The sequence below is a fragment of the Saccoglossus kowalevskii genome, chromosome 12 (assembly GCF_978046115.1).
Source record: "Saccoglossus kowalevskii chromosome 12, keSacKowa6.1, whole genome shotgun sequence".
Taxonomy (NCBI): domain Eukaryota; kingdom Metazoa; phylum Hemichordata; class Enteropneusta; family Harrimaniidae; genus Saccoglossus; species Saccoglossus kowalevskii.
The window spans coordinates 1,188,812-1,203,353 of record NC_140652.1 but is presented as its reverse complement, the minus strand read 5'-3'; the positions used below and the strand labels follow the sequence as shown (position 1 = coordinate 1,203,353).

The window sequence follows — 14,542 nt, the reverse complement described above, 5'->3', positions numbered from 1 at the left end:
TGAATTTGATTGCAAATGAAGAATTGTCGTAGAAAGTTGTATAAAGCGATTGCAAAGTTTATAGATTTGTTTGGAAACTTTTCCCAAGTATTTGTACTTATTGGGCATGGAGGTAATAAGAATATACTTCCATGCTGCTAGTATACGATTGCGTCTGTTGTGGAGACTGTTAGTCTGACCTAATTACACCCACTGTTGCCACACCCACAGATCTTTCAACCAATCACATCCCGGTGTTACCGTTAGTAGTTTGTTTGTTGTTTAATTGTAACTTGCTTGTAATCGTCTGAGGCGAATAAACAGTTGAGTTATTGTTACCGTACGATAAACTTGTCTTCTCGATTTCTCTATCCCGGGTTTCTACCCGCAACCGACTCAACTCGCGTGCCCATGCGCACAGTTGTATGTTCACACTGACTACACCATGGTCACCAGTTATTGCTTGTGAGTTGTATACAAATATACAAGTCACAATTAACGCTAAAAAGTAGCAGTGGGGAAAAGAACTCGCAACACAAGGGTAGTCCTGTTTGGTAGCCACACTTGACTCCGCTTTGTGACAGCAGAGATTGTTACAGCTTTTTTCGCAGGACGTAATTATATCATGTCAACCAATTTGTAAAACTTTCCAACGAACATTTGTCATTTTAACACCCAATCTGTACTCTTTCCCAATGTCTCAGCTGTCACACGTTGACTTCAATAGTAGTTAAATTAACAACTTAAAAAATTAAGTCGTGAATGTTTTGACTGAAAATTAGAATAAAGATTACATATACAAATCAGATCGTGGGAACTGATTTCACTGAAAATTAGAATGACATGTACTTGGAGTCAAATCAAGTCGTGTTGTTACTGTTGTGCCATAAGGTGTTGATAATGCAAGAACTGCCTATTTACTACATCTGCAACAGATTCACTTAAACCATGTGTATTTCACATATTAGTGTCTGGTTATACTCAGGCTGGTATTGCCTAATGTGTGCGTGCCCATCTTTGAATTCAGTTACTAGGTAACTGGGATATAGCTTTATCTTTAACAACTTATGATCTGTTTTGATACTTAAGTTGTCATTACAGGTGCTCTGGAAATTTGGTAATTCCAGAAACAATTGCTGGTCCTTGCATTCATTCTAGGCATACTGCAGTGTCTCTGCAGTAGTTGACTGTTCCATTCCAGAGCAGTACAAATACATGTATACCTTTACTGGTGTTGATGGATGTGTATTGGTACAGCCGGTGAAGCCCGATCCGAGTAAGTCGCAGGTCTAATCTTGTTACAGATACTAGCGCCTTTATTGTCTGATAACTGTGTGCCTGAGTTGTGGTAGCTTCCAATAAATCAGCAACCTAGCAGCAATGTTTTTAGTGTCTTTAACGTTAACTGCTTGGCAAAATACATGCACTTTGTACTCAATATTTTATTTTGGTTAAACATACCCAGTTTTGTAAATTGCAAACGCTTTTCCCAGCGAGGTGCAGTAGTAGTGCTCTTTCACTCAGCACGTGTGCCATATTTTTAGGTACAAAACTTAAACGATCAGTCTCAATGCATCGTGGCCATACATTCCGACGCTAATTAATGTTCCATTGTGTTATTTACTCAATATAAATGTACTTTCTACCATGAATTTATTCGTATCGCTAGTAAAAAAACCCACTACTCTTCTTAGACCACACGACAGTCTAGTCCACATTTCCCGTATTTTTCGCTGGCATTATCAATTTCGCACTGGCTACATGTCCCGTGTCGGACCCGATAATCTAACACGATTTAACAGATGTTGCAATAAAACTAACTCTCAACCAATAACTTGAATGTAACGAAAAAGGCAACCGATAATGTAATAACATATTTGCAAATATATTTACTGTCCACGAGACTGGCGGGCCCACCAAATAAAGAAAATATCATTTTTAGTAATCGTTATATGCATTTAAGATATCACACAGTGGTGACTTCCTGTTGAGTGTTACAAGAAATAAATCTGAATAATTTGGATTCTGAATTAAATCAGAAAACAAGGACATGACAGCTTTCTAATCGTGTCAACATTTAAAATAAACGTATATACTTTATTCTTTACCGTCATCAATATGACATATTTCTCCGGATTGTTCACACAATCTGAGTTGATGCCATTTTGCGATAATTGGTTGGCTGGCAATAGGGTAGTTTATTGGTATAAGGTCCGTGATTATCCAAAACACGTACAATACAAAGGTGTGATATATTTTCCAAATAGGTTATTAGATAACCAAAAAGTTGAACTCGTACTCGTATATACTAATTCTTGGATGTATGAAAATGAATGTAAAGTTTAATTATTCACTGGTGTTTAATTTCGCTGTTTCCCCCAGTAAGTAAAATCCGCTAAATTAAGTCCATGTAAACATTTTTTCTTTGCCATGTTTTTTTTTGCCTTAACACATAGTGAAAATGCTAAAACTATGTCTATGCTATGTCAAAATAGTTAAATTAAATGCCTCTGAGAATACAAATACTGATTCCAAATACAGACAGGAATACATTTGTTTGGTCGTAGATCAACATTTCTGATCAGAGTATTTTTTACAAAGTTTGGTTTGTCGGATACAGACGGAGAAAGGGATCTGGTGTATATTATTCCACGGTATGGGGCAATTTATATTGATTATATGCAACATTTGCAGACGACCATGTTATTTCCTTTGTATAGTAACGAGACATTATTAAACATGACTAGGATGATTCATCACATCGGTGTAAAGAGAATCGCATGTTGCTAAATGCCTCAATCGTTTTAAGATTTTCGGGTAATAAAGTTCCAGGTTTACCAACGTACAATTCGTTACCCACTGTCCTACTGGCCTATTCGCACATGCGTATGACGGCGCGACATTGCTATTTAAGTCATCGTATAATTATCGTCTAATAAAATGTAATGAAATGTTGGTATCACCGACTTTTGTCACACATGCATGCACACATTTCGTACAACACTCAATAAATGCGTAATTTGTTTCCATTTACATTGCGTATATTTCATTTGTGATTATTGTAGTCAATGCATCATAATTAAACTATTCATGTATTATTTTAAGTATACCTCCACGTGTTTCAATTAATAATGGCAGACCCGGATTGTCCAATGAGATTTAAGCACCATGTTTCTGTCACTCTTTTTCACATTGTTTAAGTAGCGTTTTATATGTACATGTATTACTATTTCAAACAATGTCAGTTACTTTCAGCTATGTTTATTATGCATTCTATGGTTTGCTGGTCACCTTCAATCATTGTTGGAATCGCGAGTTCTCGTTTTGCAAATGTTTTTGGTAATGCTGACTGCCTTTGTTTCTTGACCTTTTGTATCTATGCAAATGCATGCCAAGTGACGTTGATCTGCTTGAAAGGATTACGTCATCTAATCCCTGTGAACATTTACACAGTTCCTAATGCGTTTCTCATTATCACATAGCAGATTCAATGACAATTGTATTCGCGAATTTAAAAAATCGCTTTAGTATTGTTAACTGCTATGTTTCGAGTCTGTGTGTGTGTGTATGTGGTGATCTAACCCCGAATTGTTGAATTCAAGTGGTATTTCGTTTTGATTCCCATCTACAATTCCCAATCTGAGTGGACAGACAATGTGCCAATGGCAGCTTATTGTGCATGTTGACTGAAACGCGTACAGGACCGATATGAGAATCTGTACCCTAGTACTGAGTTTATATTTTGTGATATTACACGTCCTCGGCGCTATAAATGTCTGTCAATTTCTTTCCGTCATGTCGACAATTCCGAAGGGTAGCTTCAATGTTTCCTGTTTTGTGTCGCGGTGTATGCGCATAGACCCATACGGTCCGTCCCAGAAACGTGAAGTATAGAGATAGTAAACACCCAACAACTATCTCGCCGAAGACGTTGGCGCTTCTAGTGATTAGTTTGTAATTATACTATATGGGTTTGTGCAAACAGATTAACAATATTTCTGCAAGTGATTAACAACACTAATTAGCACAGCCACATCTCCGCCTGGGGCGACTGAATTGAGTCTTGATAATAAGCTGTTTCACAAAAATTTAACCACTTTTTCACACGGTAATGGTAATTGACTGAACAAAAGGTTGAAAATACTGAACGAATTTTACAAATATTTACCTAACGACTTATGGACAAATCTATGCAAAACTGGGGCGATGAATTAAATACAATATAATAAAAACCATTGGCAAAAATTATGTGAACGTCGTCGAAAAGTGGTCAATAACCTCGAGACGTGCTTTCTTGAAGTCGACAGCAGAATAAAATACAGCCAATAATATGATCATAAAGAAAACATTACACGCTTCTTAACGCACGTATCTGCAGTCACTCCACCAATCTTGAACATTTTGTTTCATTTTGTTTGTGCGAAGTATATGGTTTCAATTTATCTCGTCAGTGGCAATATATAAATTTGGAATTAAATTATATTTTCAATTCGCAACATATTCTACGTACACTTGATCAGATATCTCCGCTAGTACCCAGAGTTCCCTGATAAGTTCCCTTTTACATTAATCTAAAATCAGAATCCCGCCCTCACACCAGAGTGAACACGTCGCTGTTCTATTTTCCGTTGACACTCCCTTGGGGAAATGTATAAACAGATAAAATAACCCACTGTAACATTTCCGTGCTAATTATGAATTAATTAATTGATAATCAGTAATGTTTTAAACTCCAAAATAAAATTGTAAAACTTGTTATCGAACGGATGTGATTAAAATGCAACCAACAAGCACGTAAATATTGAAAGGGGTGTCGATGATATCCGGAAGTAGACTCAACGAGTTGCCATTTTTAAAGTGCACGAAGAAGTCTTGCTTCTTGTATTTTCTGGGAGTTTCGGCGGTGATCGCGGCGTGATTGTTGCAGGTAAGGAATAATCGCTACAATTTATTGTACATTAGTGTTGATTTGAGGCACACCTAAATTTAAGTTAGATGCCGGATACTTGATTCGATTGTCGAAGAGATCAACTAAGAAAAAGATGGTGTGCATAAAATTGTCACCATGTGTCTGTGGATCGGGTTTTGTTATTGTGGACGTAGTCACGATTACTTGATAACATGTTAATTACACATACTCAAGAGACAAGCTTTGTTCGCCATCGCAATGCTAGACATGAAAACCATGTTTTGCAATTTACAGATCGTTTGCTATAATCGTGAACTTTCATATTTGATGACAAAAAACAATTTCTCGGGAATGAAAAATGACGCAAAAACACTGTTATAGTGAAAATCTGACCGATGTGTATGAATGGCGTAAATTAGGTCACCGCGAAATAACAAGAGACTTGTGACCATGTAGAAGTTCTCTTATGACAACTATGACGATTGTAGATAGTATTGGGGTTTAGTGCAATGATTGATAGGTGTTAAATTTAAATTATTTCATAGTTGACATAATTGACAGAAAAAAAGAAACAAGGACAAAAACATTTTATTTGGTTATATTGCTCTGAACAAGATGTTGATCATTATCAGTGTTTTAAGGTATATTGAAGACAGCCGTGGTGCAATTGCTAAAACATGTACACCATTTTGGACATCAGATTCAATAAACTAGATTCTGTGAAGTGATTGGCCAGTGCAGTCGCATGATGTAATGTTGGATGCCAGGTTCAATAATCTAGATTCTGTGATGTCACATGATAAACTAATAAACAGGAATGAGAAACATTTGGAATCATTGGTGGCCGAATCACCACAAAACAGTTTACTATATTACACTGGAATACTAGGAAGTGACATAATGTGTCGACCTTGTCACAATCATTACATAAATCAGTATCTATTATACTCCATTTCTATAACCTAGTGTTACATGGAAAGATTCTATGGAGTATTTTATATTGAAAAGCCTGAAGTTTAGTTTCACTGGTATTATTAAATGACATAATGTACCCACTGATCACTTTGAATGTCCTCAAAGATTGCTGACCATTTGTTAACTGCAATTATATTCATACATTGTAACATTGTTTGCAAGATGTACATTACACTTACTGTATTACAGGTTCGCGACCTCTGACCTCCATACAAAATTTTCTTCCATCAAGATGGGATGGTCGCCTTTATTAGTCCCCGTTTGGACGCAGTCCGAAAACAGGGACTTATGGATTGACTTTTGTGCGTCCGTGCATCTGTGTGGATGTGCATACCTGTATGATAGACGTGCTTGGACCAATCACAATCAAACTTCACGATCTGATTCAAAATTAAGCTTTTATGGATGGATTTTGTTCAAACTTGGTACATACATTGGACATTATGGGACCTTGATGCAGATCATTTTATTTTTTAGTACCAATTTAAAATGACCGACTGATGGCCATTTTGTTTTAATGAATCCAGTTCTAGTGCCATATCTCTGCCATGCTTTGACTTACGTTCAAATTTTATATATTCATTATACATCATGACATAGATATATTGGTTTGACTATCTGATTCAAAATGGCCAAATAACAGTCATTTTTCTGGTAAAGAAATCATTAAAAATCGAATATTTCTGGCATTCCAGAACTGGATCTTGGCGTTTATAGATGGATTTTGTTCAAACTTGGTACATACATTAGAGATTATGGGTTCCTGATGCACGCCATTTTATTTGTTCAGATTGGATTCAAAATGGCTGACTGGCGCCCATTTTGTTTAAATGAATGTGCTTCCAGAGCCATATCTCTGATATGCTTTGACTGATTATGTTCAAATTTTATATATTCAATTTAGATCATGTTATAAACATATAGATGTATTCAAAAAGGTTGACTGGTGGCCATTTTGTTTTAATTAATGCTGTTCCAGAGCAATATTTCTCAATATGGGCAAGTACTTATTTGATGATCAGATACAAGATGTCAATCATATTAATCATCATAATCAAGCATCATCTTCTGGATCCATACTTCTGACATGTTTATGTTCCAACTATATTACTATAAACAAAACTATATATCTTAAATTTGATAACTAACGGGACTGTGCCATGCATGGCTTGTTTTTAAATAATTTAAACAGTTGAAAGAGCTTATATTGAATTTATTTAATAACTGATCTGTATCTAAAAAACATTTTTCAGTAAAGATGTCTTTTATATGAAGAATGCAAGTATTTTTCCCACTTGTAACATGGTCATTATACCACAATGATTGGATCTGGATGTCATGCTTTGTCATTGGATCGTCAGCAGGCAATTTCTTTGAGTAACATTCAAAAATTTGTTTATAAAATCAGGGTAGTGTGGTTGGAATGGCAGATGGATGAAATCACATATAGAATACACATTGAAATAACTTTCTGGAATTAATATCCAACTGGCTACAGTTGAATCCAGTTACATTTCAAGGAATTCACGTAACACCAAGTATCCATCGTGTTCAGACTACCACACTCCATCTTGAATTCGTAAATTGTTTAATGCAGTTACATTTCAAGGAATTCATGTAACATCAAGTATCCATCGTGTTCAGACTACCACACTCCATCTTGAATTCGTAAATTGTTTAATCCAGTTACATTTCAAGGAATTCACGTAACACCAAGTATCCATCGTGTTCAGACTACCACACTCCATCTTGAATTCGTAAATTGTTTAATCCAGTTACATTTCAAGGAATTCACGTAACACCAAGTATCCATCGTGTTCAGACTACCACACTCCATCTTTCTTGTGATCACATTTCTTATTATTTTATCATATTTTCTAGACCAGAGAAATTTATAAATTAGTGTCTGCATTGTTTAATGACCCAGTCTGAAGTACCAAACTAATGTATGAGATCTGAGAAATGGCGAGAGATTTAATTGTGATTATTTTACCTAATTAAGATAGATCCCATTGCTGCCAGATAATTTTCATTTACTCTGTGTAGTGTAGTTTTTTTGGCTCAACGGACCATAGGTCCACTGAGCCTATGGGATGGGTTTCTGTCCTGCGTCTGTCGTCCGTTTGTCTGTCTGTTCACGACTTCTTCTCAAAAACCGCCAAACCGTTTGACTCGATTTTTGGTGTGTGGATGCCTTGATGAGTGTAGATGGTAATTTGTTCATGAGAAGTCGATCTGCCAAAAATTATGCAAATTAGCCCCCAAAACTCTAAAATTTCTTCTATGCTACTATGACACTAAGTGGTCTACAGTGCTGATATTGATAGTGCATGTGCCTTGGGTTGTCCTCTATCAGTTTTCTTAATTTGGTAAGGAAATTTTCAATTTCCTAATTTTGGCGAATATTTTAAAATGGTCATTTTTGGTCAAAAATTCTATTTTCAACTTCTTCTTCAAAACTGGTAGCCTGAATGCTTTGATACTTTGGTGTGTATGTACCTTGTGTTGACATCTACTAGATTTGTTCATCTCATGGCCATATCTTTAATTCTCTAATTTTGGCAAATACACCGACCGCTTTTTTTCCGCTCGCTCGCTCGCATTTGTTCGCTCGCTCGCTCCTGCTGTGGCTGGCTTCAGAAACATCGTCCGCTTGCCAACCGACCGCTGGAGTAACGATGATCGTACATTGTATCTATAAACTTATGTTTTTATTCATAATAAATTTATGTTTTAATGACGATTCAAAATACAACGCGTATTGCTTCTCTGTATTGGGAAGGGGGACAAAGACGCCTTCAAATCACTTGACACATTGTAACGTTCGCTACGCAAGTCGAACTGTGACCTGTATTTACATATTTACGTCCTTGTGTGCATAGTTCAAGCAGCTATATAACTGGTCAATCAATCGTGATATGTATTGAGTACTAGTATTTGTGTGTTGTGTGTGTGTTTCTGTGTGTGATTTTGACTAAATTTATTCCGAACAGCGCTCAAAATAATTTGACACTTTGTTATTTGCGAACGCAACTCACACTATGACCCTTACTCAATTTGCATAAGTAATACGAATGCTGTAGTTCAGAAAATCTATTGGCTAACTTTTGCTTGTGTCTGGGTGCGCAAAACAAAACTGCACATATAATCATCGCATAGCTGAATTTCTACAAATCAATTGGACTTAAACTACTAGTATAATGACTGATTATTAATCGCTTGTCTGAGTACATGCGGCGACGAATTATTGGATTGTCAGCAGCCGGACGAAAAATGAAAGAAATCTCGGAACAGTTAATTGTTGAGGAAAAGTAAAACAAAACAAACGCAGCCAGTGATACATTTCGAAAATAAAAATACGAAACAAACGCAATCAAAGACGCCGACCACGCGCGTTGGAAATAAATAAAACGTGTTGTGACACAGTCTCACCAAACTCTTTCACTCGCGCAATATAATTATGTTATTTCCCAAAGCACTTATATTTAATACATTGACGATAAACACCGCGAGAAAAATGTAAATCAGGCTTGTAATTACTAGTAACTCAACTCGAACGCAATGTTGATCACTGTAAAAGTGGATAAATTCGAACCGTCATCAAATTCAAAATTCAAATGATCTCGTTGAATGTCAATCAGAAAAATAAACTCGATGTTTAGAAAGACAAAAACAACAAATGTGCCATTTCAAAGGGCACCCTTACAAATAATGTCTGCGATTGTGTGAACATGATAACATGCAAACAAGGAACAGAGCTCGTGGTCCACCAAGGAAACTTAGCAATAGCGCAGTTAGATGTATACGGCTGTTGAAAACAGACTCCTTCGATCTTATATGAGCAGGTTCACGTGGATGTATCATTTTCAACTATTACCAACAACACTGTGATAATAAAGACTTTCCGTTTTCGACATTGTGAAATTTTGTTTTTATGTAGAAAAATACAGTAATTTTACCAAGTAAAATCATATTTATTAAAGTTATTGTTCATACATGAGTTGTCGAACACACTACATAGTTTGTAATTTCATCTAGCTCTTTTCAGTCACAATTCAAGACAAATAAAAGGCACAAATATAGATAATATAGCAAATTATTTTTCTCTGTAATATTCGTGTGTAATCAGTAATTATGAAAATAATTGATGGGTACATATGGAATACATTTCGTTCTGAATTATTCTTAATTTACATTTCTTAATTATCTTGTCAAAATAATTTTTTTTCAGGGTTTTTCCCCAAAAAGATGAAAGAATTTCATGTCGGGAACGTGAAGTCTTTTTTTATTATTATTATTTATTGGGAACGAAAAGTCTTTATTGTAGTGCTTCGCCTCGGTTGACAATGAGCTCTTCGGGTCGCTAAAACTGTATGTCCACCTCTGTTGGGGTGAACATTTGTATTATTACATGTATACCGAATAAATCTTAAAACAGAAATTGACCCTTACCGATTCATATTTATGAATTAATCGGGATTCAGGTACCATAGTGTTTGTAACAGGAAAAAAAAAACGCTTTCGCGTGGGATTTTTCATGCAAACATTGTGAATGGTTCCCCGACACTGATTCTTTTTTAACTTTCAATTTTTCCAAGACGCGGCAAACCCTGCTCATGACCGAAGACGTCGTCGAGATGCAGGTGCGATTCCTCTTAGCAACGCGTTCTATTTATTTCCAACGCGTGTGGTCGGCGCCTTTGATTGCATTTATTTTGTTCTTTTATTTACGCAATCTATCACTGGCAGCGTTTGTTTTGTCGCGTCTCACAACTTACGTCCAAGCTGACTTTGTTTTGGCTGTAAGTGAACTACGTACAGCTCATGGAAGTATTTCGCCCAGAGTTCGCAAAAACGGAATACCCTGCAAAATTTGAATCCTTTATTTTATAACGAGACATTGGGCGCAAAAATAAAAACCATAATTGTAATTCAACAAGTTTATGTAACGTGTTAGTCCGCTTGCCAGCCGCCTAGTTAAAAAACGCGATCTCCATTGACAACTTCGGACAAGTAAGATGGGCGCTGGCCGACATTACATTTGCAAGTATTGTATTTGCTTGACAAATTGTACAGTACGGTCATTCTATAACAATCGATTGGTCGTTTTTTTTCACAGTCTTACTATTCCTGCAGATATTCTTCAATTGTTATAGGTGCCACGGATTTACATACTAGTAACTACAACTCGTGTTAAACCCAAACCACAGTCCCTCAACACCCGGTTGGGAAACGTTAATACTTCTTTTGTCTCAATGCGTGTTTCGCCTTCGCGAAATTGTTTATTCGTTGTTTATTCGTTAATCCGACGACCGAGTGTGAGCGTGAGCCTACTTAGCTATTAACATAAAATTAGCATAGGGTATGACATCATTTTTACCCAGAAGCCTTTTTGATTCACTGCTACGCATGCGTATGCACTTTGTTTTGATTTTGATTTCAACGTGAGAGACGATAGTTATTTTAACGAGATGTGGGAGGATTTTGTAAATTTCGACGACAGTGACATCGATTGGAATGATATATTGGAAGAAGAACCAGATTATGTTGCTGCCGAGTACATGAAAGGAGACGTTGACAAATCTGAGTCGGAGGCATCGTCGCACTCGCAGCCATCCACGACGATCGCAATGACTTCTGTCAGGGCCGCTAAAAACCTTTCTAATATAGTTTATGAATGTCCCACATGCACTAAGCAATATAAAAGTGCGAGTGGTTTTCGAGGGCATGTGAAGACCATCCACAATCAAGACCTAAAAGGTATGTACCATCATTCACGTCTAAAACACTGTCTTACTTTTACGATTACGTCTCTGTATAATTGTGAGGGGGTGTGTCATTTTTCATACTGCCGGAATCAAAGATGTACAGAAATCGGCATTCATGTTCCTGGTTTTGCTTGTTGTTTTATTTTGGAATCGTAATCTCCAAAGTAGTGTCACAGGTTCGGACGACAGTGTTAACTTTTTAGTTCAGAGACTCTCACTTCATTGTGTTCAAAATTGGTGTGAATGACAGACAATGCCCATAAGAGCAGTTGTCTGTGGTTCAGTCTAGTCACAGTCCCTCAACTTGAGGGACTGTGGTCTAGTGTTAATTACCCGAGTCTGAGGCATTTCCTTTCTCAGGGAGGGTTTGTGAGTTAATATTGTCTTAATTATTTCATGTATTATTGGTGAATGATGAATTGATTATTAAATATAGTGTGTCCTTTTATTGCAGCTTCTAAATACAAGTGCCAAGTTGGAAAATTACACAAAACTGATATAACACCACAACAAAATTCTGGTAAGTTTGTTGATTTATTATCTCCCAAGTTTATAGTTCACATCACAGTCCCATCACAGTTGAGGGACTGTGTTCACATTCACCCATATTTTAATTTAATTTTATTGCTTTGTTAACCAGAACAAGAAATGTTTGCAATTTATGATTCTATTCAAGTTGTGCAAATTAGAACTAGTGTGGATCAGTCATAGACATGAAAATTAATTTGCTAATTATGTGATTGAAATCATACACAGCAAAATAGAATTTGATAACGCTGCCTTATGAAAGTTGTTTATTTACTTTGTCTTTTCACTCAGACAAGCCACAGTCTACAGACAAAGCTACATCAAGTCAGAGACAAGATTCAATTGGACACTATAAAAGAAAATCATCAATTGATTTGGATGAAAAACATAAATGTTTGTGGTTTTCTTACAAATGTCAACAATAGGTCGTAACAAAAAATGTTTTATTTTTTAGGGTTTTATGAGGCTAAAAGGAAGCAGACGTTCAATGATGTACGTGAAAATATGCAACACTATGTCCTGAAGGTGTTAGAGTGTGTAGCGTGTGACGAAAATTTAAATTTTGAAGCCAGTATCCAGGGAAAAAAAGTTTCAACAGCTGCTGGTATGATTGCCAAAGAAATGGGGAAAGGGGAGACACTGGATATGGATTTTGTCACAACACTATCCAAAGAAATATGGAATGTACTGACATCAGGTGACACAATGAAAACGTATTCATCCCATAATGAAGAGGTATGGCATTCTTTTCACAACATGTGGATAGATGACCGGCTCACTAAGGCAATGTCTGTCAACCTTGACAGAATCCTCAGTTCTAACACTGACAAGCGAACCATTTTTTTGCTCACAAAAATGGTACTTTTCAGACTGATAAAAATGGTAAGAATTGAGTGTGCCATGATTGAGGGCGAAGCCACTGCAAGCACAGAGTTCACATTAAGTGACAAGGAGAAAGAAGCCCTGAGATATTTTGCAGGCTATATCCCTCACAAGCTCAAGAGAAAACTGCAGCGAAATGAAGCAAAAAACCATGAACTGTTAAATTTATTGGATGCCATGAAAGAAGAAAAGGAGCATCAGAAAGGTGGATGCATGTCGCAGACAAAGGGATGGCTCCATAAAAAAGACAGGGGTGGGCTCTTTCATCTGACAGACTCCACATTTCTTTTTTTCGAAGAGGTGGAATCTGTGTGTAAGCGGCATCTCAGTGTTGCCAAGGTTACTGATAGTAATGGGAGAAATATTCATGACCCAATTTTAAAAGAGGTCAAATCGTGTAGACGAGTACAGGTTTTATGGTCATGTGTGACCAAAAACGGAGATGATGATGATGTATCATCATCCCTAGCTATGATGCTTGTAAAACTGTACATCCAGGTCAGATGCTTTTCATTTAGTAAGAGTGTAGTTGAACTTTTCAAGACATCACACAACCAACATGTCAAAGGATCCAAGGGACTCAGAAAGTCTTTGAAATGAACATTATTTAAAATAGACATACAATGCATAACATTTTTTTAAAGCTTTAAAACTTTATTAACAATAACACTTACTTTAAAAATTTACATTGCCTCTTTATATTTCCATGTACATACAAGTTATTAAAAAACACTAACATCATTTAATGTGTGTTTGTATGTTATTTATTCCCTAATTAGAGGAAACAAATTGTAAAATCATGATGGGTTCCTATTGAGTACACAGTCATTGCTCTAACACATTTTCTCCACATTTGAATAGTAGTCAACGCTGAGCTATGCTAAATAAAGTGGGAGGAATAAGCTACACGCCAGTTCGACATCTTTTTTGCAGGGGTGTAGTGTCAATTACTTCTTCCACTGCACGCTTACACTGACCAGTATTGCCGGTGATACACTGGAGATGATGAGATTTCTGTAACCTTATGGCATTCTCTTGGTATCCAAAGGCTTGTACTGTGGGGTCATTATTTGCCCCTCCACGATGTCTATGCTTGCTGAAGTGGGCCTCTAATGGATCCTGGCACAGTTTCTCACTCAGGACATACTCTACACCATGGTTCAAAAGATATTTCGTAACCTCAACGAAAGATTTAACTGCGAAAGACAAAGGTGAAAATGGCATTGTTTGTAGACAGTAATTTAGTTCCTTGAGTATCAACAACATTCATGATCAGTGTATTTTAATTTAATTCTGATTTGGGATTAAGCAGAAACTAAATTGTTTTGCCATAACCCAACCTACCCACAAATTAGTTGAAAAATTGCATCTCTATATAGATTACTATAACACCATTCTATCAATAGTATAATCACCTTTGTAGTTTAGTAGTGCAAACTTACCTGACATCTGCAACCCCTCTAGCGTTTGTCGACTGAGAAGCATAGCAGCTCGTTGTGAT

At 36.5% G+C, this 14,542-nt stretch overlaps 2 protein-coding genes across 2 annotated transcripts in view; both read left to right on the top strand.

The window, feature by feature from the left end:
• The first annotated feature begins 4,809 nt into the window (after positions 1–4,809).
• LOC102808789 (DNA (cytosine-5)-methyltransferase 3C-like) overlaps positions 4,810–14,542 on the top strand; it is an 89,909-nt gene continuing 80,176 nt past the window's right edge. The window contains exon 1 of the mRNA XM_085506277.1: positions 4,810–4,906. The gene's annotated coding sequence lies outside the window, so the exon portion shown is untranslated. The remainder of the gene's footprint in view (positions 4,907–14,542) is intronic.
• LOC146735408 (uncharacterized) lies at positions 11,269–13,232 on the top strand. The gene is made up of 4 exons (XM_085506328.1): positions 11,269–11,623; positions 12,086–12,151; positions 12,451–12,584; positions 13,093–13,232. Exons 1-3 carry the CDS (start codon positions 11,335–11,337, stop codon positions 12,582–12,584), a joined length of 489 nt encoding a protein of 162 aa, XP_085362454.1. The 5' UTR covers positions 11,269–11,334; the 3' UTR covers positions 13,093–13,232.